Genomic DNA, 24,990 nt, shown 5'->3' with positions numbered 1-24,990 from the left:
GAGTTTAGTGTAATATTGAATAGTATTGATTATAATATCCCCGATGATGTTTGAATCAAAAAGCAATGTTTGCATTGAAATATTGAGCTATTGGGTAGTTTAAAATTTAGTTTTAAGTGTGTGCAGAAATTTATTTACTATTGATGTTGATCCCAAAGAAGAAAAGTCCGGTGAAAATTTTGGATTTTAGGCCTATATCTCTAATAGGATGCATCTACAAAGTCTTATCAAAGGTGTTGGCTAATATATTAAAAAAAAGGCATTGGTTCAGTTATTTCAGAACTCAATCGGCGTTGATTTCTGGAAGGCAAATATTGGACGGGATCTTAATTGCAAATGAAATTGGTGATGAGGCTAAGAGGAGGAAAAAAGAAGTCTTACTTTTTAAATTCGACTTTGAGAAGGCATACAACTCGGTTGACTGGAACTTTCTAGACTTTGTAATGCAGAAAATGGAGTTTCATGACAAATGGAGACGATGGATATCAGAATGTTTGAAGACAACATCAGTCTCAGTGTTGGTAAATGGTAGTCCTACAAAAGAATTTGGAATGGGCCGCGGTTTGAGACAAGGAGATCCGTTGTCACCGCTATTGTTGCAGAGTTTTAACATGATGAAAAGAGCAATAGAGATGGGGAAGTTCAAATGTTACAAATTTGATCAAGGGGAGGAGCGCTTTACACATTTACAATATGCAGACGACACTTTGATCATTGGTTAAAAGGGGTGAACATTATCACCATCAAGCTGTATTTTGGTTATGTGTTTGATGACATTACCGATGCATTAGTTTACGATACATTGCTTATTGTGTATGTCTACTATTGCAAAGTTCATGGTTTACTTCTTCGAATACGTTCGACTTTTATCAAATATTTAACGTAACTTAGTCATAGTGATTTATTGTTAAACTTACGATTAAAATATAAATCATTGAATTATGTTTGTAAAAATATATGACCCGTGCGGTAGCACGGGTAGACGATCTAGTTAGAACATATTAACCATAATTTTATATATCTAAAATTTAGTAAAAGAAATAAAGAAGAAATTAATAATATTAAAATATGGGGTTAATTAAGTTTTTAGTCCCTATAAATATTCACAGTTTTGTTTTTAGTCCCTACAAAATAAAATCACACTTTTTAGTCCCTATAAAATTTTCCATCAGCATTTTTAGTCCCTATAAATTTTTCCATAAACACTTTTAGTCCCTGACAAAAATTTCCATCAAGAGTTTTGGTCCCTAAAATGCTTAAGGAAAATGTCACAGGGACTAAAAGTGTGATTTTATTTTGTAGGGATTAAAAACAAAACTGTAAATATTTATGGGGAATAAAAACTTAATTAACCCTAAAATATGGGATAAGATTTCACAAAAAAAAAAAAAAGGGATAAAATCACGAGGAAAACCAATTAGGAACTCAAACCTACTCAATCCTCATCCATATAGTAGTAAGCGTGACTGTTTCCTTTTCTCGGAAACAATTTTTATTCTTGTTTTGCTACGCTACATAGAATAGAATCCTCCTCCATTGAGAACTCAAACCCTAATTTTGGAACCGCCATTGAATTCACATAGATAACTAGCTAGCTTCTGTTTCTGTTCTATTTCTCTCGCGATCGAACAAACGAAGAAATGGCGCAGGGTAGTGATGGGGAACACCCAAACGACGTCGTTTCTTCTCAATCACTCACGGTGGAAACAACCAACACTCACAGGAAGCGATTCACCGGAACCCAGCTTCCCACTCTTCCCTTCGATATCCTGCCAGAGATTTTGTGTAGGCTTCCCGTCAAATTACTCGTACAACTTCGATGCCTCTGTAAGTTCTTTAATTCTCTGATTTCCAATCCAAAATTCGCAAAGAAACATCTTCAATTGTCAACCAAGCGTCACCACCTCATGTTAACATGTATCGACCACATCTCGAGTGAGTCGCTTCTGTGTGATTCCCCAATCCCATCCATTTTTTCTACTTCTACCATTGTTACACAGACACGACTTTACCCTCCTAATGGATCTAATTACGCTAGCGTAAGGTGCTCTTGCGATGGCATCTTTTGCGGCATACTCAAACCTGGTTCTTATTTTCTGTGGAACCCTTCCATTAGAAAATTTAAGTTATTGCCTCCATTGGAAAATTCACGCAAAGGTGGTCTTGTTGGCATATGCTTTGGATATGATGGTTTCATTGATAATTATAAGGTCATTGTTGTTTACTCCAATAATGAAGTTTTTGTTAATACTTTGGGTACTGATCGTTGGAGAAGAATAGAGGGCATCCCATATGATCACCTCAATTTTCGATCGGGAATATTTGTGAGTGGCACTGTTAATTGGTTGCCAAGTGATTATTCAAGTATTCTTTCTCTTGATTTAGAGAATGAGTCATATCATCAGCTTTTACTACCTAATTATGAGATTCAAAATGTTAATTGGACTTTGGGTGTGGTGAGGGGTTGCTTGTGTGTCTTTGCAGGAAGTGATATGTTTTTCGATGTTTGGATTATGAAGGAGTATGGAAATCAAGAATCTTGGACTAAATTGTATAATGTAAGTGTTCGTAACATGCAAGGTCGGGGTCTCGATCCCTATACTGTTTTATATATTTCTGAGGATGACCAACTGCTGATGGGGTTTTTTGATACGCGAAGTCGCAAGAGGAAGTTGGTTGTTTATGATTCCAAGACTGATACTTTGAATATTCCAGAGTTTGAAAACAACTATCAACTGATATGCTCAAATGTCTACATTGACAGTTTGATATTGCCCTAAGCGAGGATTCAACGGCATTATACATATGGTTAGTTTTTTGTTTGTGTTATTTATTTTACGCCTTCTCTGATTTTCAATAGTTTCGTTAATTTAAGTTGTTGATTCTCTCACATTTTGCATTATATTTTATATAGTCCACAGTCGTGAATTGCATTAAATGGTTAGTCTTTTGATTTTCTAGGATTTGGGTTACTAGTTTGATGTTATAAGGTTTGCTTAATACTCCACAAATTTCTTAATGTTTGCTTCAAATCTTGCATAATGCATTATGAACTAAACTGAGTATGTTATATAATACTATGTGATATCACTTTTTAAAGAATGTTGAATATCCAATTTTAGTACATATGTAGCTCTGAATATTAGTTTTTAACAATTGTTTTAGCAATGAGATGAAAGGTATTTTTTAGGGATTAAAGGAAGTAGATGGTTATAATTACAGGATTTTGGCTTATGAAAAAGCTTATTTGGGACATATTAGATGTTTTGCAGTGAAGCTGCCTTTTTTGCTCGCAGCTTTCGAATTCAACAATCTCATTCACCTTTGTTCCTGATTTTGTTTAATGCAATTATATAGTTATTTGGTTGAATTTAGGTAATTGCCTATCAGTAAATGTAAATCATCATAAACTAGTAAGTCGCTTCAACTATTGGTGCTGCTTTTTTCATTCTATCAACTGGGAAGAGTTTGCATAATGCAACTGGGTCATGAAGTTGTAGAGAAGAATAAGCTTCAATGATAATTTTGAAAATTTGTGTAGTGGCATAATTTCTTGGATGAAGTTTCTGCAGAAATAATTTCAGTTACAGAAGGTCCATCTTTTATTTTCTTACATGTTATGTTGATAGAAGAATCAGTCAATGCTACATCATCAACACCTTTATTCTGTTGGCGCTCCTTCATTTTTGATACTTGCTACGTCATCACCACCACTAACCTCTTACTGATCAGTGGTGATCAGATCATCTTCTGAGTCTCATTCTTAAGATCCTTCTCCATATGTTGGTCACAAGATATATTTTGATTTTCTGCAATCTGTAATTATTATCAATAAATTCTATAAAACGTGAAAACTGAGATAGTATCAAGTTGAGTTAGAATTGGAGTCAGTTGGATTGAAAGGTGAGTGTATTGGAGATGAAGATCAACCAAAGTAGTACTTTTTATTTTTTTGGAGGAAATTTAGATTCTTGATCAGAAACTTCAAGAATAGAATAGAAAGAAGTAAAAAGAAACTTCAAGAATAAAATAGAAAGAAGTAAAAATCAATGAAGTTTCAATGAAAATTTTCTCAAGAAAATGATGAGAAAGAATTTAGTTGGTCGTCTCAGTTTTTGATTCAGTTGGTCGTTTTGATCTTGCTTGCGATTCAACCTCCTTCATCAAGTAATTTTGATCTTGCTTGATCTTATATGTTATTTCCATTTTTTATACTTTTCTCTTAATTATGATTTCCATCGAGAAATTTTCTCAAGAAAATGTTGAGCAAGTGCATCCCATTCGCTTTGCAGATCGTCTCAGTTTTTGATTCAGTTGGTCGTTTCGATCTTGCTTGCGATTTGACCTCCTTCATGTGGTTGATAGGTGTCTTTTTATTTGCTAAATCGCTTTTAGTTTTTGATTTGGTTGGTCATTGCAATTGCTTTCTGAGTTTTGTTGTACTTGTAGACCTATTTTGTGTTGTGCTTCTGCTATTGGAGTATATTTTCCCATTAATTTACAAGTTTTCTCTTTAATTAATTTTGTTTAAGAGTGTGGATATTGTTTTAGGAGTGTGTATATTGGAGTCTTCATGACCTCTGTATAAGGCATAGTTTATCTTAATTAACTAATAAATGTTATGCTGACAACTATAAGGTTGCATCAAGTTTTTAAGTAAGTTCCTTATGGTTATTAACATTATAATTAGGAGTTTTATTCAGCTTAACTTGAACATCGGCTAACTTGACTAGGCTGTGCATAAGAGAGAAGGAAAGTAGGAACCTATATGTAGATTGAGAATATGCATCTAATAGGTGGTTGGAGAATGGCTATTGTTTTGTTGAAAATTGGTCCCAACCTTATGAGCATAGTTTACTTTTTGTTGTTACTACCTACCTGAGTTTAATTGTTTATATGATTTATGCTTTGCACTTTTTTATCTAATTGTGTAGCATGCACTGTCTGAATTGCTTATGTTCATGTTGTGCTTTGCAGCTTTCTTGAAGATGATGGTGAGCAATGGCTGTGGAACTTCCCAAGAGATTTGTGTTGGCTGGAGTTTCTTTTTCTTTTTATTATAAATGGATTTGTGTTGGACTTTATATCTGTTATGCCTATGATATGAGAGGTTTGAAGAATATCCAATTAAAGTGACCTAGTAATCTGTCGACTTTCAGTAACTAACAAATTCTTAGATGTTAGTATTTTAATTTCTTTCGTCCAACCGAAACAAACCGAATTTAAATCTCTTTTTATTTAACTAGTACTAATAAATATGATATATTGGTTGTATGAAAATTATGATATATTATTATTAAACGGTAAAAATAAAAGACAACACAAACACTATTTTAATTGTCACTATGAGCTAATCTCAGTTGGTAAAGACTATGTATAATACATGCAAAGGTCCGGGGTTCGAACCTCAGACACCACAAAAAAAAAAAGATTATTTTAATTGATCCGAGCGAGCTTAGCTTTAGCTGGTAATTTATCTTCGCGAGCTTAGTTCAATTGGTAGTGATATTACATATTATATGTAGTGGGGTTCGAACCCTAGACACCCCACTTTTGAACAAGCTTATATACTTGTACAATAAGTTAACTTATTTGTGTTACCAAACATAACCTTAAGAAATTGTGGTGCAAGACAGTTTTTTTTAGGGATGGTACCAGAAACTATTATACGTTGTGAGACTGGATAGTGTTATACCCACATTGGAACTCTAACCCTAATTTGGAAACTCCACTCACTATGTCGTGGAATTTACATAGATAACTAGCCTATGTTTCAGTTCTATTTTTCAACCTGATACGGTAAATCGAACCTGTTTATTTTCATTTTGTCTCTATCATGTCCTTTATTTTTGTCGATGTTTATATTTTGACCGGATCAAACCTTATCCATTTTTATTGGGTCGTGCCAGGTTAAAAGGCCAAGCCAAATTTTGTACACTTTTTATTGACACTAACAAAATCAAAATCTGATCAATTTTAAGATATAATAGTTTTTTTTGTTAACCTTCAATTTTTAAGAAAAATGAATTACGGTAATTATGAGTTCTGTCGGAGGTAAGTAAAGTCTGACGAATAATTGTTCTACTAATGAATCGAATTCATTCTCCTAAATTTTTAGAACTTATTAATCATTTAAGTCAAATTGTTTTGTTATAATTAATTATATTTTGTTTTGATCATTTAAATTAAAATCGTATCAAATTAAAGTTATTGCAAATTTTAACATATTATTGAAAAAAAGAAGAAAGAGTTCGTTCTTGTGAGTTTAGCTCAGTTGGCAAGGACAATGCATAAAATATGCAATGTCAGAGGTTCAAACCCCGCCCACCACATAAGAAAAAAAAAAGAGTTTTGTATCACAAAAGTAGGGCTGGAAGGGCTGGAAATGAGTCGAGTCGAGTCGAACCCGTCTGAGCTCGACTCGATAAGAATTGACTCAGCTTGAAACTCGACTCGAGTTCGATACGAACCATTTTTTTAAGCTCAAGTTCGGCTCGTTTAACGTTCACGAGCAACTCGGTTCGGCTCGTTAGGTTCAACTTGTTTGCTCGAGTAACATAATTCAAAAGTTTTTTTTTTTGTTTTTGTCAAAAAAATATCCCTTGACTTTTTAATTTACTTTTAAGAAACAAAAATTGAACTAATATTAAACTGTTGGCCATGTTGGTCTAAAGGCCACTATGGAAAAAATCATGCGCACCTTATAGGTTCTACTATAGTGCTACCCATACTATTGTGCTTCTATTTATAATTACTTGTCCTTACTCAAGTGTTTAAACTAACCGATGTGGGACAAATTTGAGTATACATATGTGTAGTTAAATGCATAAGCTTCCACCAGTTTATTTTTTTTTTTTTTGTCCAGTAGCCTAGTGGCTGGATTCACACACATTATGTGTGGTGGGGAATCCGAGGTTCGAACCCCGGCCCCTGCACAAATTATCCCTGATATCTACCAACTGAGCTACACTTACGGGACAGCTTCCACCAGTTTATTATTAGCTTCTTCTTTTTTTTCTCTCTCTTTTTTTTTGAAGGATCTCTTTTCTTATAATTATTGATAATTGTTAATTATTGATAATTGTTAATTAAATCTCTAAAACCAAGTACTTAAATATCGGAAGAAGTTTGTAATAAATTAGATATTTTTTATTTTAATATTTAAGTTTGTACTATGTTAATTTTTTTACTAAACTAATATATATAAAGATATATGTATATATATTATCGAGCCAACTCATGAACCTTCGAACTATATACAACTCAAGTTCAGCTCATTTATTTCATTTATTTAACGAAGTTAATTTTCAACTCAAGTTCAGCTCATTTGGTTCATGAACCAAGTTCAACGAGTTAATTGCCGAATCGAGTTCCGAACTATTGTCGAGTTGGTTCGGTACATTGTCAGCCCTACACAAAAGAAAGAAGAAAGTGTAAAAAAAAAAAAAAAAAAAAAGTAAAGGCTTCCCCTCAAAATTGAAAAGAAAGAAATCGTGTAGGCTGGAGAGTGTGTGTAGACAATTGGGAACTCGAACCCTAATTTGAAAACTCTCACTCGTGTAGGCTGGAGAATCTCAGTTCTATTTTTCACAAACCATTCAATTTCACATTCACTTAGTTGTAGGGAAATGGCGCAGCTTAGTGATGGGGATGACCCAAACGACGTCGTCACTTCTCGGTCATTAACAGCGGAAACAACCACCGGAACAACCCAGCTTCCAACTCTTCCGTTTGATCTCTTGCCTGAGATTCTGTGTAGGCTTCCGGTGAAATTACTCGTACAGCTTCGGTGCCTTTGTAAGTTTTTCAATTCTCTTATTTCTGATCCAAAATTCGCAAAGAAACATCTTCAATTGTCAACTAAGCGCCACCACCTCATGTTAAGATGTATCGACGACATCTCAAGTGAGTGGCTTCTGTTTGATTCCCCAATCCCATCAATTTTCTCTACTTCTAATGTTGTTACACAGACACAACTTTACCCTCCTAATAGTATTACACGTCCACATAACTTTGTGTGCGTGCTGGGCTCTTGTGATGGCATCTTTTGCGGCATGCTCAAACCTGGTTCTTATTTTTTGTGGAACCCTTCCATTCAAAAATTTAAGTTATTGCCTCCATTGGAAAATTCACTGAAAGGTGGTCTTGTTGGCATAAGCTTTGGATATGATCATTTCATTGATAATTATAAGGTCATTGTTGTTTCCTCCAAAATAGAAGTTTTTGTTAATACTTTGGGGACTGATCACTGGAGAAGAATAGAGGACATCCCATATGATCACTGCATCTTTCGATCTGGAATATTTTTGAGTGGCACTATTAATTGGTTGGCAAGTGATGATTCATGTATTCTTTCTCTTGATTTAGAGAAGGAGTCATATCATCAGCTTTTGCTACCTAATTATGAGATTCAAAATGTTAAGTGGACTTTGGGTGTGGTGAGGGGTTGCTTGTGTGTCTTTGCAAGAAGTGATATGTTTTTCGATGTTTGGATTATGAAGAAGTATGGAAATCAAGAATCTTGGACTAAATTGTATAGTGTTCGTAACATGCAAGATCGGGGTCTCGAACCCTATACTGTTTCATATATTTCTGAGGATGACCATCTGCTGATAGGGTTTGTTGATACGCGAAGTCGCAATAGGAAGTTGGTTGTTTATGATTCCAAGACTGATACTTTGAATATTCCAGAGTTTGAAAACAACTATGATCCGATATACTCTTATGTCTACATTGAGAGTTTGATATCGCCCTAAGCGAGGATTCAACGGCATTATACATATGGTTAGTTTTTTGTTTGTGTTATTTATTTTACGCCTTCTCTGATTTTCAATAGTTTCGTTAATTTAAGTTGTTGATTCTCTCACATCTTGCATTATATTTTAAATAGTCCACAGTCGTGAATTGCATTAAATGGTTACTCTTTTGATTTTCTAGGATTTGGGTTACTATTTTGATGTTATAAGGTTTGCTTAGTACTCCACAAATTTCTTAAAATTTGCTTCAAATCTTGCATAATGCATTATGAACTAAACTGAATATGTTATATAATACTATGTGATATCACTTTTTAAAGAATGTTGAATATCCAATTTTAGTACATATGTAGCTCTGAATATTAGTTTTTAACAAGTGTTTTAGCAATGAGATGAAAGGTATTTTTTAGGGATTAAAGGAAGTAGATGGTTATAATTACAGGATTTTGGCTTATGAATTGCTTATTTGGGACATATTAGATGTTTTGCAGTGAAGCTGCCTTTGTTGCTCACAGCTTTCGAATTCAACAATCTCATTCACCTTTGTTCCTGATTTTGTTTAATGCAATTATATAGTTATTTGGTTGAATTTAGGTAATTGCCTACCAGTAAATGTAAATCATCATAAACTAGTAAGTCGCTTCAACTATTGGTGCTGCTTTTTTCATTCTATCAACTGGGAAGAGTTTGCATAATGCAACTGGGTCATGAAGTTGTAGAGAAGAATAAGCTTCAATGATAATTTTGAAAATTTGTGTAGTTGTATAATTTCTTGGAAGAAGTTTCTGCAGAAATAGTTTCAGTTACAGAAGGTCCATCTTTTATTTTCTTTCATGTTATGTTGATAGAAGAATCCAATGGCAATGGTAATGTTATAGAATCAGTCAATGCTACATCATCAACACCTTTATTCTGTTGGCGCTCCTTCATTTTTGGTACTTGCTACGTCATCACCACCACTAACCTCTTACCGGTCAGTGGTGGATCAGATCATCTTCTGAGTCTCATTCTTAAGATCCTTCTCCATATGTTGGTCACAAGATATATTTTGATTTTCTGCAATCTGTAATTATTATCAATAAATTCTATAAAATATGAAAACTGAGATAGTATCAAGTTGAGTTAGAATTGGAGTCAGTTGGATTGAAAGGTGAGTGTATTGGAGATGAAGATCAACCAAAGTACTTTTTATCTTTTTGGAGGAAATTTAGATTCTTGATCAGAAACTTCAAGAATAGAATAGAAAGAAGTAAAAACAAACTTCAAGAATAAAATAGAAAGAGGTAAAAATCAATGAAGTTTCAATGAAAATTTTCTCAAGAAAATGTTGAGAAAGAATCTAGTTGGGCGTCTCAGTTATTGATTCAGTTGGTCGTTTTGATCTTGCTTGCGATTCAACCTCCTTCATCAAGTAATTTTGATCTTGCTTGATTTTATATGTTATTTCCATTTTTTATACTTTTCTCTTAATTATGATTTCCATCGAGAAATTTTCTCAAGAAAATGTTGAGCAAGTACATCCCATTCGCTTCGTAGATCGTCTCAGTTTCTATTCAGTTGGTCGTTTTGATCTTGCTTGCGATTTGACGTCCTTCATGTGGTTGATAGGTGTCTTTTTATTTGCTAAATCGCTTTTAGTTTTTGATTTGGTTGGTCATTGCAATTGCTTTCTGAGTTTTGTTGTACTTGTAGACCTATTTTGTGTTGTGCTTCTGCTATTGGAGTATATTTTCCCATTAATTTACAAGTTTTCTCTTTAATACATCTTGTTTGAGGGTGTGGATATTGTTTTAGGAGTGTGTATATTGGAGTCTTCATGACCTATGTATAAGACGAGGGCATATCTAGTGAGAATGGGTAACCTATGTGAGAATGGTGAGAACACTTGTCAACCTTTAGATTAAAATTAAATGGTCCAGATTAAAAACCTTACATGTGCCTCATCCTATTCTATCAATTCTCATCAATTCATTCTTTTGTTCATTTCTCCAGTACCATTCAATAGCAACGCTGTCATCTCTCCACCCCACAACCATACCATTCATGTTGACATCACTCTTCACCACAATTTACATGGATAGCAAGATCCAAATGGTTTTTTTTCAATTGACCGTAAACCTGAAATAATTCCCCTATTTCTTCATCTTTTCAATTGACAATAAACCATAAACAATACTTTTCCTTATCATATAGCAGAGTTCCTAACTTTATATCGGTGAATAATTGATTCCTTATCATAAGCAAGTTTTTGACCAAATTAAAATACAGATGTGGTGAGTTGCACTATTAGGTGAAATTAGATCCTCAAATGGGTTGAAATCGATCAAGAGAGAGATCATGAAGAACAAAGATTAAAGAACACAGACATGGTTGAAATTATATTGGAATGTTTTTTATGGGGTTTCCGACCGCAAATGTATGGTGGAAGGTATCGACGGCGGACTTCACGCCGGGACCGGAAAATATAATTGATGGTGAAGGGAAGAAGAAACGTTAACCAGAGAATGAAAGGCCTGGAAAGAATTGAGTGAGATTTAGCATAAGATTGACACATTCTCATTTTTTAATCTGGACCATTTAATTTTAATCTAAAGGTTGACAAGTGTTCTCACCATTCTCCCATAAGTTACCCATTCTCACTAGATATGCCCTCTGTATAAGGCATAGTTTATCTTAATTAACTAATAAATGTTATGCTGACAACTATAAGGTTGTGTCAAGTTTTTAAGTAAGTTCCTTATGGTTATTAACATTAGAATTAGGAGTTTTATTCAGCTTAACTTGAACGTTGGGTAACTTGACTAGGCTGTGGATAGTAGTTTTTTGATTGTTTCTGAAAATAACAACATACTTCTTACAAGCTCAGTTCTTATTGTGCTTTGTATATACTGATTTGATTTTGATTTTGGATATTTGTATAGAGCATGACATATTCTTAATTTGGTGCTGGTTTAGGAACATCAAATTAGTATATTACCATATTAGAATGTTAATGGAAATCAGAAAAAAACTAAGCAATTAAAAGTTGAGGCATTAAAAAGAGAAAGTAAAGATAAGATATAGTTAGATGTAGGTTTTGATGTATTTTAATCCAGGTTTCTTACTTAATGAAGTTTATAATACTTGATTAAGGGATATATAAATACATGTCGCTACATGGCATATTCTAATTCATGGACCGCAACAACACCTGCTATACTACATACTTTGTTGGAGTTAGTTCTGAGTTCTGACTAAATATTCAGGTAATTTTCCAAAGAAAAAGGAAAGGGTGCTTCAACCTTGGAGTTGTTTACATATTAGATTTTGTTGTTTGAGATTGTTTGATTTGATTGCATTATTTCAAATGTGAATATTAAGAGTTTACATAAGAGAGAAGGAAAGTACGAACCTATATGTAGAATGGCTATTGTTTTGTTGAAGAATGGTCCTGTTGTTACTGCCTACCTAATGGTCTAATTTTGAGATCAGCTGAGTTTCATTGTTTATATGATTCGTGCTTTGCACATTTTATCTAATTGTGTAGTATGGACCGTCTGAATTACTTACTTTGGTTCATGTTGTGCTTTGCAGCTTTCCTGAAGATGGAGGTGAGCAATGACTGTGGAACTTCCCAAGAGATTTGTGTTGGTCTAGAGTTTCCTTTTCTTTTTATATGCTATAAATGGATATGATATCCAATTTAAGTGACCTCGTAATCTGTCGACTTTCAGTAACTAACAAATTCTTAGAGATGTTAGTATTTTAATTTCTTTTGGTCCAACCGAAACAAACTGAATGTAAATCTCTTTTTATTTAACTAGTACTAATAAATATGATATATTGGTTGTATGAAAATTATGATATATTATTATTAAACGGTAAAAATAAAAGACAACACAAACACTATTTTAATTGTTCCTGTGAGCTTAGCTCAGTTGGTAAAGACAATGTATAATATATGCATGGTCCGGGGTTCGAACCCCACACCCCACCAAAAAAAATAAAAAATTATTTTAATTGATCCCGGTGAGCTTAGCTTTAGCTCAGTTCGAAATGGTAATTGATCTCCGCGAGTTTAGTTCAATTGGTAGTGATATTACATATATGCAGCGGGGTTCGAACCCTAGACACCCCACTTTTGAACAAGCTTATATACTCATACAATAAGTTAACTTATTTGTGTTGCCAAACATAACCTTAAGAAATTGTGGTGCCAAGACAGTTTTTTTTAGGGATGGTACAAGAGAAACTATTGTACGTTGTAAGACTGGATAGTGTTATACCCACATTGGAACTCTAACCCTAACTTGGAAACTCCACTCACTATGTCGTGGAATTTACATAGACTAGACCATCGACCCGTGCTAACGCACGGGTCATATGGAAGGTAATATTTGATGATAATAGGTAACAAAATAGTTTAGATGAATGTCATGATTGTCATATAGTATTTCATAATATTAAGAAGTTTTGAGACCGTTTCTTTAGGTAGCCCTTGATATTGCTACATAAAGTTGACCATGTGATAACACTGGTTGTGGAAAGTATATATGAACTTGTTTTAGTGACTGCGCTTGACTTTAGTTAATGGTCATTGCAAAACATAGATATATATGAAACTGTCTACAATTAAATTGAAAAGAAATTCTTGTATCGGATGGTTCCAAGAATAGTATAGGTATATACACCTTATCACCAATGTTGCTTCCTGTTATCACATTTCCTTCCGGAACATACCACCCCATCTTTATGATTATCAACCTAGTTCCATTACATAGGCATGTAGTTGGGTCATTTCTCATTAACATCACAGAAACTCCAACTTTTAGTCTTATTTTGTGATTTGAGATACCAGAAGCATTAATTGTGTTCAAAAGGTGTTCCAAAAAAAAAGATACAATGAAATAAAATGCGTCAAAAAAGACACAATGACATAAAAATGTTCAAAAAAAGCGTCAAATAAAGATACAATGATATAAAAATGTTCAAAAAAGATATGGATTTCAATAATAAAATGATTTATACCCAATCACAAATTAAACAAAAAATAATAATTCTACGTCCTCATCATGAAAAGCAGTAGATGAAGAAATTAAACTTGAAGTCCCCAAAATTCTTTAACACTCAACAAATTCAAAGTATCCCACAGTGAAAGACTTTCGATCATGATTTGGCATGTTAAAAATGACATTCATAATACAAAAGAACATGAGATGTTGCATCTTTAATCTATATATTTTATAACAACTATTGCTTCTAGAGAAAATATGGATTAGAACATGAAAGATTACAACGTGTAGCTTTTACACAATATGTAGATTAGAACATCAGCAACAGAACACAAACTTTAGCTGCATCATACCAAAACAGGCGTCGAAATTTGCTTATGAGACCAAAAAAATGTGAGTTGATTCGGCAATAGAATTACACCAGAAGCGAAAAAAATGGCCCAAAAACTCTACAACAGCAAGTTAACAAAACATGACATAGCATCAGACATCTCAAATGAAAAAAGTGCAGATGTACTCCATGAAAATTCTCCAATTCCTAAAAAAGAGTAGGACTCTCTTAATGTGCACTTTTGAGCATTCATAATTTCAATTTTGGGGATGATTTTATATTGACCTACATAATTTCAATTTTAAATGCCTAAGATTTATAACAATATAATCAAGTAATAATTACATTCACGAACGTCTAAAGTCAAGAAAGAGAAGGAAAGTAATGTATCAGGACCTTGCCATTTTCCATTCAGGTTTAACCTCCGCTAATCACATTTTCCTTTCAGCTTAACCCGTCTCTGCCTTGCCTTCTCCTATCGTTGTAAAATTCAATTGTAGAAATAGTTTAATACATGTCCATAAGCACTTGTGAGAGAAATTATAGAAAAATTTTCTCACCTTATTTTTGTTACAACGATAGCTTAATTAGGTAACTTATCCAATCAAGGTGCTTCATTTAAAAAATTCATCTTACGAACACTTAATACCTAAAAAAATGTGAGGGAAAAATCACAAAAATACTATTGTGCTTGTAACTATTAAGCCAAAAATAAGAGTACACAACTTAACAAAATAACTAATAAGTACTCCCAATTCATTTTCAATTTCAATTCTAAGAATCTGCAAAATCTAACTGGTTGAATGAATGTGAGTATGAGTGAACAATAGAATGAGAAAGAAGAGTACCGACGTTAAGATAATGTCAATATATTGGGCTAGACTTCTGATATACATGGTTTTCGTCTTTGAAGAACTAAGCTCCCATCATCAGAGCAGCTTCCAATATATTGCCCTTTTATGTCAAAGCTAAGATCATAAACAACAATATCATGAGCAGAGAATCATTTCATATGCGATAAAACAAAGTCGCTTAATCAAAAGCAAGATATTGGGCATAGCATTACAACATCTACAGCTGTTTAGCAATATATACATTTAGACTTTTATAAAGTATTTGTTATATAATGTAATAAACTCTGATTTTTATAACAACCACTCATTTGAAGAACATGTCAAGCAGTTCAAATTATTTTAGTAACAACAAAAAGCTAAATCAATGTCATTTCTAAACATTATACTTCATAGAAATAACCTATGTACAAAATATCAATCAAAAAACTAAACCAAAATAGAATAGAATAGAAAGCTTAACCTATGCATTCAGTGGTTGTTGCTTGTCCTCATGATAATTTTCCAAGGCTGAAACGAACAAAAAATGGAACATATATTAAATGAAAATTGTTGTTCACACATTGGAGAAGGCTGTGGCACACATGTAAAATACGTTTTTGCCCCCTCGGCAGTTAACTGCCGAGGATTTCAAAATCCGGCTGCAGTTAACTGCCGAGGAATTCCTCGGTACTTAACTGCCGAGGAAAACTGTTTCATCAGATGAAACAGTCACCTGCTCCCCCTACACACTATTTTCATCATCTTCCATAAAACTTCATTCAATCCACCCAAATCCAACATATTTTTTGAATCAAATCTTGCTCAAAAATGATTCAAGCATCAAGCATAGGATGTATCAACACACTTTTGACGTAAAAAAACAGGTATTGAGCATTTTAATCGGTTTATTATTTTATTATGCAATGGGTTTCTACGTCAGTTACGTAGAACCCTGTTATGGGGAATATCGGTAGCTTACTGCCGAGGAAAACCTCGGTAGTTTAGTACCGAGGAAAACCTCGGTAGTTAAGTACCGAGTATTACATAGGCAAAAATTTTGAAGCGAAAAAATGGCAGCTACTGCCATTTTTTCAAATTTTGTTTTTCTTTGTTTTTTTTTTGTTTTTTTTGTTTTAGTTCATTATGGCATTGATGTTTATGCATTAGTTAGTTGTTAATTCATATTTATGTGTTGTTTAATTATAGTAATGACCGAGAACGCGAAAGATGTTTCGGGAGAGACAAAACGTAATTTTGTCCAAATTTCCGGAGATGTCAAGCCGCCTAAGGTTGAAGTCAAACCAAACATTGATGGAGCTTCCATCCATGTTGAAGCTTCTAAATATGTTAGCCCCGGTGTCGTCCCACTTCAAGCCCACGAAGTGGACACGGCTAGGTTTTTTCTGACGACATTAAGTTTCAAGATAGAGAAGAATTGCTTGGGTGGGTACGTTGTCAAGAAAATAAGGCGGGATTTACAATTGTTACACAAAGATCAAGCTTGATCCATCCAATATTGCGCCTAGTGTGTGAAAGGAGTGGAGCTCACAAAGTGCCTAAAAAAAAACCAAAGCATGCGACAACGGGCTCAAGAAAATGCGGGTGCTTGTTCATGATTAGTGGATATCAAAGTACGCAAACAAAGGAATGGGGATTGAACATTCTTAATGGAGTTCACAACCATGCGATGGAGCCGGCTTTAGAAGGACACATTCTTGCCGGTAGATTAAAGGAGGATGACAAGAAGATTGTACATGACTTGACCAAGAGCAAGATGCTTCCAAGAAATATTTTGATACACTTGAAGAACAAAAGACCACATTGCATGACAAATGTGAAGCAAGTGTACAATGAACGTCAAAAAATATGGAAGGCAAATAGAGGTGACAAGAAGTCGTTGCAATATCTAATCTCGAAGTTGGAGGAGCACAACTATACTTATTACTCAAGAACACATGGTGAAAGTAATACAATCGAAGATATCTTTTGGGCTCATCCAACATCCGTTAAGTTGTTTAACAATTTTCCAACGGTTTTGGTTATGGACTCCACCTACAAAACCAACTTGTATAAGATGCCAATGTTTGAGGTAGTTGGGGTAACTTCGACCGATTTGACATATTCGGTTGGGTTTGGATTCTTGATGCATGAGAAAGAGGAAAACTTTGTTTGGGTTTTAAAAATGTTGCGTAAACTTCTTACTTCAAAGATGAATATGCCTAAGGTGATTGTTACCGACAGAGATGGGTCTTTGATGAAAGCGGTTGGAATTGTTTTCCCGGAAAGTTATGGTATGAATTGTTACTTTCATGTGCAAGCAAATGTTAAAAAAAGGTGCGTCTTAGATTGTAAATATCCTATGGGAAAAAAGGATGGGAAAGAGGTGAGTAATCCCGGTGTTGTCAAGAAGATCATGAGGGCATGGAAAGATATGGTTGAATCGTCCACTCAAGAGTTATATGCAAATGCATTAGTGGAGTTCCAAGATGCTTGTAGTGATTTCCCACCTTTCCTAGCCTATGCCATGACCACCTTGAATGAAGTGAAGGAGAAAATAGTGAGGGTATGGACAGACCGTGTGTTGCATCTTGGTTGTAGATCCACCAATAGGGTAGAATCGGCTCATGCTTTGGTGAAGAAATATTTAGACAATAGTGTGGGTGATTTGGGTACTTGTTGGGAGAAAATACATAACATGTTGTTGCTTCAACACACTGCGATACAAACAGCCTTTGGTCAGAGCGTTACCGTGTTGGAACATAGATTCAAAGATGTCACTTTGTACTCCGGCTTAGGTGGTCATGTGTCTAGATATGCTTTGGACAACATTGCTATGGAAGAGTCACGTTGTAGGGAAACGTTGTGCATGAACAAGGAAATTTGTGGTTGTGTTCAAAGGACATCTTACGGCTTACCATGTGCATGCGAAATTGCAACTAAACTCCTTGAAGAAAAGCCAATTTTATTGGATGAGATACACCACCATTGGCAAAGGTTACGCATGGGAGAAGAAAGTAATGAACTTGGTTTTTCGGTGGATGATGAGTTAAAGGGTATTGTAGAACGTCTCAAGAAACTCCCTTTCCAAATGAAGCTTGAAGTCAAGGAGGCTTTGCGGCAATTGGCATTTCCTGAAACCACCACGATGTCTCCACCACCACAAAAAGCAACAACCAAGGGAGCCAAGAAAAAAGTGGACATTGCGAGGTCTAAAGGAAGAATTACATCCACTAGCCGGATCCCTTCTTCTTGGGAGGTTGTTGATTCCCAAAATCCGGATAGTCAACCGTCACCATCACCAACAACATCATCATATAAAAGGAAAAAAGGTGCTCGTCTTGGTAAAGCACCAATTTCCCCACTTCCACCACCTTCTCGGTATCCAAAGCCTAAGGCTATCCCGGTTATGAGGCCTATTGATTATATGCCACGCTTCATGCTTCCATTTATTGAAAAAGTGGTGGATGTTATTGGCAATGGACATTGTGGATTCCGGGCTATAGCCGAGTTCATGGGCTTAACCGAACAAAATCATCTCATGATTCGTACACATCTTATTCAAGAATTAAAAGATCATAGAGATGATTATGTTGAAGTATTTGCGGGTGAGGATCGTTATAACTACATTTTAAATGGCTTACATCCTCCCGCAAATACAAAAAGTTGTGCACATCTTGTTGATAAGTGGTTGACTTTTCCGGACATGGGGCACATTGTTGCCAATTATTACAAAAGGTGTATGGTTGTGTTGACAAATCTTGAACTTGGTAACTCGGAATCTTTTTTTCCACTAAGAGGGCCACCACCGCCGGGTAAGCAAAAAACTCCCATCATGTGCCTTGGGGTAATTCCTAATCATTTTGTGCTTATTTACTTGAGGAATGGTTGTCCACTACCTCCATCATCTACGGAGTGGCACAATCACAAGAAACAAGATGCGGTGACTTGGGAAGATGAGTATTTGGATCAACATGAGTTGTTCCGAAAGCTCATGGCTATTGAAAGTGGAAACAAACTGCCAAAACCACAAAAGGAATCAAACAAAGCGGCGCCTATTTTGTTGGACACTCCCGAAAAACCAAAGCAACAATTTGAAGTTATTGCGGAAGATGAGGAAGATTTTATGTCACTTGATCTTCTCCAATCACTTGGCAATTAACTAGGGATTTTTTTGGTAGAAATTACACCGACGTATATTTTGGGGTCAAAATTGTAATGCCAATTTTTTGTGGCCAATATATAAGTAACATTATGTAAATGATATTGATATATATGATAAAATGACTTTTATTGACTTGAAACTAGTGCAATACTTATTTATAGCTTATTAATGTTTACGCATTTGATTTATTCGTTATTACATTCCATTTAATTTTGTTCTAATCTATGATTATTTTGTTAAAGCTTTTGTCAAGTGAAACATGTCAGAGGTTGCAAGAATTGAAGGTCGTGTTAGGTATTGCGCGTTTAAAAAGACGGTTAAGGTTATGATAACACCGACGGACTCTATTGATGATTTGAAGACACAACTTAACACTTATTTTGAGCATCTTGGTGAAAATCAATATACACGTCACTTGTCTGCTCTAATGCCAATGATAGACCTAGGAGAAGATAGAGATGAATTCGCATGGAAAATGGCAAGCTATATGCCTTGGCTTATTAAAGACGATAGCGACGTCGGATTTATGTTTAGGAATATGGTGGAAAATAATGTATTATATATATATGTTCGTTCCATATGCAATTGTAATGAATGTAAGTAGGGATTTAATTTAATGATGTGTAATGATGTGTAATGACTTGTAATGTGTTGTTTGATTATGGACACTATGTTCCGTTTTGATGAATTTCAAACTTTTGTGTGGTTTGAACCAAATGTCGGTTTGATTTAATTATGGACATATGTAAAAGATATTGTATTTTTCTTGTTTATGACCGAGTTTCATTGTTGTATATATTGAATTGCATATGGAAATGCTCTGGTAAAATTACAGGTAAAAACTGGCCGAAAAATGGCTTGGAAATGCTTAGCATTAATGCAGAACCTGCTGTCTGCATAAATGCTTTCCTTGGCAGTTAACTACCGAGGAAATCCTCGGCAGTTAACTGCAGCCGGATTTAAAATTCCTCGGCAGTTAACTGCCGAGGGGGCAAAAGCGTATTTTACATGTGTGTCCCAGCCTTCTCTAATGTGTGAACAGCAATTTTCATATTAAATAGCAGCAGTTTTAGCAGCAGACAGAACTGCCGCACCCCACACCTAAAAAACAGCATCTGCAACACCATAACAGCAAAAACAGCAGCAGAGGGTTGTTGTCAAGCAGCCATAAAATAAAATAAAAACTAATGCATGTTTTCCTTCACACTTGAGCATCTATTAGCAGCAGAGGGTTTCTATCAAGCATCCATAATGGATCCTCTATCAACAATTTACTTTGTAGATCTCAATATCAATAACTCCTAAAAAATCCGATACTATAATTTACTTCCCATTCAAATTGATGTATGTCATTTATCGAATAAGAGATGTAACTTTTCAGTATGCCCAAAAATAACTATCAGTGCACCGAAAAAAATATGAAGGAAAAAAGGTATAACAAAAAACATGTCAAAATCAATAAGTTGAAAGTATATATGTATCGTAGAGAATCTCATCTAACATAACTTGAGCAAATTTTTTAACATCTAGATCAGGTATTTTGATCTACTTGCATTCAGCCATACATATATATGCTTCTTCAAATCTGCCGTATAGAAACAAATAAGAGTATTTGGCAAGAACATGCACCCAATTAGTGACAGTAAATTGTTCTACAAATAAAATAAGTGCTTTCAGTAGTTCAAGGGCGTATATATGATACTTTCAATACATAAACACGTACATGTAAGTAATCCACTCATGCATATAAGAGATTTAGTTCAATTTGCACTATATAGTCACTTTAGGGACTATGTGAAAATATTGCCAAATGTACTAAAATCAGTTAGTCACAACAATTTGGTAGAGTTCAGTTCCAAAGAATTAGTTCAAGTTGAAAAGGTAAAATTCAGTTATTTCTAAGGCTAGTTTCTATTCAGAATCAAAACGTCAATGCACCAAACCTTTAAACTAATTTGATTAAGTTCAAGATGAACTACTGACAATTCAATTCAATTTTCTTAAAGATATGCATCATACATTTAGAGAGAAACATAACCAATATCTAGAGAAAAATATAAACTATAAAATGAAAGCAATGTTCACAATAATTATGGTCTCACAATATCTTTAAGAAGAAAAATATGGAATGCTTGTTTATGGAAAAGAGAAAAGAATAACAAACCAACCTTTCAAATTCATCAAAATTGAAGCAGTTTCTTGGGCATTCTTTGCCATGATGAAATTATGCAACCGCCTAGACCCCATTGAAAGTCGAATAAGCACTGGACAGTTTTAGTTTCAACTATGTTGGATGGCTGAAATTAAGATTTAGAGGTGAGTTTCAACTACTTTTATTGCAAAATTTGGGCTGCATCCAAACAACAATACAAATCACAAACACACAAAGCTCAAAACTACCATATGATGTACACTCAATCTCAAAACAAAACCACTTGATGCTTCAGCCAAAATACCAAATGAACAAATTTAAACAACAAAAAAACCTATTAACAAACGTAAGTTTGGCATATTTTTACCGTAAGCGTAAGTTATAGATGCATACCAAGTAATCTCCTCGCCATAACAGATTTCCCTCAAACTGTCACACACATAACACACCACTCAATCAAATTAATATTGACAACAATAACACAACTCGATGACAAAATTCATAATCACTTACTCAAAGACCGAAACCGAATCATCGCAATCACGCACGGTTTCTGGATTTGCACCTTTTTTTGCTCGATTCGATCTGAATCATTTAGATCTCGGAAAACCTACAACTATCCACAAATTTCAACAAAATATTTAAAGCCATGAACATCTAATTTCAACAAAAAATTAAAATTAATATTTTTTTTAAACCATGAACAGAACTGCAAATTTAGCTGAAAACGCTAAGATTTGGATGGAATTGAAATCAAACCTTTTTGAATCGGTAATGGAAACAGATTAGCGAGACCCTATCTCCCTCCGTTAACTCCGCCGTGATTTTTTGTCTCTACCACCGCAATCCACCGCGATCCCTTTAACTGTTACGTTCCTCTGCCCAATTCACAAATTGTTGTTGTAACAGCCTGATTAACAGCCTCTATTCCGAAAATCAAAACTTGGAAAACAACAATAAATGAATTGAGCAGAAGGAGGGGAGTTGTCGGATCTGGAATCTTCGAACCTCGACGGAATGCGACAGTGAAATTGGGTCGAAGACGAAGGAGTTGTATCTGAAGTTGTATTTGGTGGTGACAGAGAAGAGAGGAGATGTAGGTGTTGTCGTCGGCGAGTCATGTTTGGTCGATGAGAGGAGGGAGGGAATGAAAAGGAAACGCATGATGAGATGCAGTAGTTCGTGAAACAGGAAATTTAGGTTAGGGGTAAAATTTAGGTTAGGGGTAAAACAGAAAATTTAATCCCTAGGTTTAGGTTAAAATTAGGGTTAACATTTGCTTATGGGTTAACTTTTATATATAGTTAGATGAACATCTAATTTCAACAAAAAATTAAAATTAATATTTTTTTTAAACCATGAACAGAACTGCAAATTTAGCTGAAAACGCTAAGATTTGGATGGAATTGAAATCAAACCTTTTTGAATTGGTAATGGAAACAGATTAGCGAGACCCTATCTCCCTCCGTTAACTCCGCCGTGATTTTCTGTCTCTACCACCGCAATCCACCGCGATCCCTCTAACTATTACGTTGCCTCTGCCTAATTCACAAATTGTTGTTATAACAGCCTGATTAACAGCCTCTATTCCGAAAATCAAAACTTGGAAAACAACAATAAATGAATTGAGCAGAAGGAGGGGAGTTGTCGGATCTGGAATCTTCGAACCTCGACGGAATGCGACAGTGAAATTGGGTCGAAGACGGAGGAGTTGTATCTGAAGTTGTATTTGGTGGTGACAGAGAAGAGAGGAGATGTAGGTGTTGTCGTCGGCGAGTCATGTTTGGTCGATGAGAGGAGGGAGGAAATGAAAAGGAAACGCATGATGAGATGCAGTAGTTCGTGAAACAGGAAATTTAGGTTAGGGGTAAAATTTAGGTTAGGGGTAAAACAGAAAGTTTAATCCCTAGGTTTAGGTTAAAATTAGGGTTAACATTTGCTTATGGGTTAACTTTTATATATAGTTAGATAACTAGCCAATGTTTTAGTTCTATTTTTCAACCCGATACGGTAACTCGAACTTGTTTATTTTTGTTTTGTCTCTATCATGTCCTTTATTTTTGTCGATGTTTATATTTTGACCGGATCAAACCTTATCAATTTTTATTAGGTCGTGTCAGGTTAAAAGGCCAAGCCAAATTTTGTACACTTTTAATTGACACTAACAAAATTAAAATCGGATCAATTTTAAGAAATAATAGTTTTTTTTTTTTGTTAACCTTCAATTTTCAAGAAAAATGAATTATGGTAATTTGGAGTTCTGTCGAAGGTAAGTAAAGTCTGACGAATAATTGTTCTACTCATGAATGGATATTTTGTTTTGTTATAATTAATTATATTTTGTTTTGATCCTGTAAATTAAAATCGTATCAAATTAAAGTTATTGCAAATTTTAACATATTATTGAGGTCCAAAGAAAACATATTAAAAAAGAGTTTTATATCACAAAAGAAAGAAGAAAGAGTAAAGGCTAAGGCTTCCCCTCAAAATTGAGAAGAAAGAAATCGTGTAGGGAAATGGCGCAGCTTAGTGATGGGGATGAACCAAACGACGTCGTCACTTCTCGGACACTAACAGTGGAAACAACCACCGGAACAACCCAGCTTCCAACTCTTCCGTTTGATCTCCTGCATGTGATTCTGTGTAGGCTTCCGGTGAAATTACTCGTACAACTTCGGTGCCTTTGTAAGTTTTTCAATTCTCTTATTTCTGATCCTAAATTCGCAAAGAAACACCTTCAATTGTCAACTAAGCGCCACCACCTCATGTTAACATGTCGATTCATCTCAAGTGAGTGGCTTCTGTTTGATTCCCCAATCCCATTAATTTTCTCTACTTCTAATTTTGTTACACAGACACAACTTTACCCTCCTAATAGTATTACACGTCCATATAACTTTGTGCACGTGCTGGGCTCTTGTGATGGCATCTTTTGCGGCACGCTCAAACGTGGTTCTTATTTTCTATGGAACCCTTCCATTATAAAATTTAAGGACGATTTTGTAAAATAACTCATAATATCTCTTTTCCACACAATATTAATTGCATTTCTTAATATGTGTGAAATGCCCAAACGTCATACAATTTGAGACGGAGGGAGTAACACAGTTTAATGTAAATGTAAGTAAATAGGTCTGCAGTTATGTTCTAACAGAAAAAAATGTGGAAAGACTGAGCATCACTTGAATGGTGTAGATATTGATGAGACGTCTAACGTCGTGTACGAAGAAGTATTTTGGAATGTGTAATACTCCATAATTTATGCTATGTTGACTTTAAAGACAATTAAATATTTGTTGTAACATGTATGGTTTGTGATACGATATTTCCTGAATCGGTGGATTTGATGACTGCGGTGAATTTTGTTTATGTATTCTGACTTTTTAAATTACGTTCCAACATAGAGTATTTCGCTTTATTGTGTACTACTATTAAATTATTCTTTTTCATCAGACCCGTACGGCGCACGGGTTGGCGTTCTAGTTAATGTGAATAATAAAAGTGGGATAGTAGTGATCATCTTAGGACACAATGAGTATTAGAAATTGAATTGTTGGAGAGACATTAATAGCAAATCAGATCGAAAAGTTTTAATTCAACCCAAATTAAAAGTGACTCTTGGAGTATGGTTGCAGCAGCAATTACTATTCATTAAGCATATAAAAAATTGAATTGTTAGATAGACATTAATAAAAAATTACAGATTGAAATTTTTTTATTCCACCCAAATTACATGTGACTCTTGGAATATGGTTGGAGCAGCAA

General features: G+C 34.6%; 2 protein-coding genes and 1 long non-coding RNA gene across 4 annotated transcripts in view; 2 read left to right on the top strand and 1 right to left on the bottom strand.

Moving 5' to 3' along the window:
• The first annotated feature begins 1,483 nt into the window (after nt 1-1,483).
• On the top strand, nt 1,484-5,152 carry LOC146935016 (F-box/kelch-repeat protein At3g23880-like). The gene is made up of 2 exons (XM_085750242.1): nt 1,484-2,808; nt 4,978-5,152. Exon 1 carries the CDS (start codon nt 1,641-1,643, stop codon nt 2,778-2,780), a length of 1,140 nt encoding a protein of 379 aa, XP_085606368.1. The 5' UTR covers nt 1,484-1,640; the 3' UTR covers nt 2,781-2,808; nt 4,978-5,152.
• A 2,322-nt stretch (nt 5,153-7,474) lies between these two features.
• LOC146935013 (F-box/kelch-repeat protein At3g23880-like) overlaps nt 7,475-24,990 on the top strand; it is a 27,497-nt gene continuing 9,981 nt past the window's right edge. Inside the window, exons 1-2 of one of the 2 annotated variants that reach the window (XM_085750238.1) lie at nt 7,475-8,784; nt 12,330-12,495. In XM_085750238.1, coding sequence (XP_085606364.1) covers nt 7,629-8,756 — 1,128 coding nt within the window. In that variant the 5' untranslated portion in view covers nt 7,475-7,628 and the 3' untranslated portion in view covers nt 8,757-8,784; nt 12,330-12,495. Of the gene's footprint in view, nt 8,785-12,329; nt 12,496-24,990 lie in introns of those variants that run through there. The other variant, XM_085750239.1, reaches the window with a different exon arrangement.
• LOC146935015 (uncharacterized) lies at nt 13,823-15,439 on the bottom strand. The gene is made up of 4 exons (XR_015030102.1): nt 14,927-15,439; nt 14,639-14,727; nt 14,475-14,553; nt 13,823-14,363 (listed from the first exon to the last, which is right to left on the bottom strand). It is a non-coding gene; the product is annotated as an uncharacterized LOC146935015 (long non-coding RNA).

The sequence above is a fragment of the Medicago sativa genome, chromosome 3, assembly GCF_051527215.1.
Source record: "Medicago sativa cultivar Bolivia chromosome 3, Bolivia_mono, whole genome shotgun sequence".
In the NCBI taxonomy this organism is placed as follows: Eukaryota; Viridiplantae; Streptophyta; class Magnoliopsida; order Fabales; family Fabaceae; genus Medicago; species Medicago sativa.
Note: the sequence above shows the minus strand (reverse complement) of the source record. Positions and strands in the feature narration are given on the sequence as shown.

Bases quoted from the DNA above. Each gene is read 5' to 3' on its own strand.
- LOC146935016 (XM_085750242.1), top strand. From the start codon at position 1,641: ATGGCGCAGGGTAGTGATGGGGAACACCCAAACGACGTCGTTTCTTCT.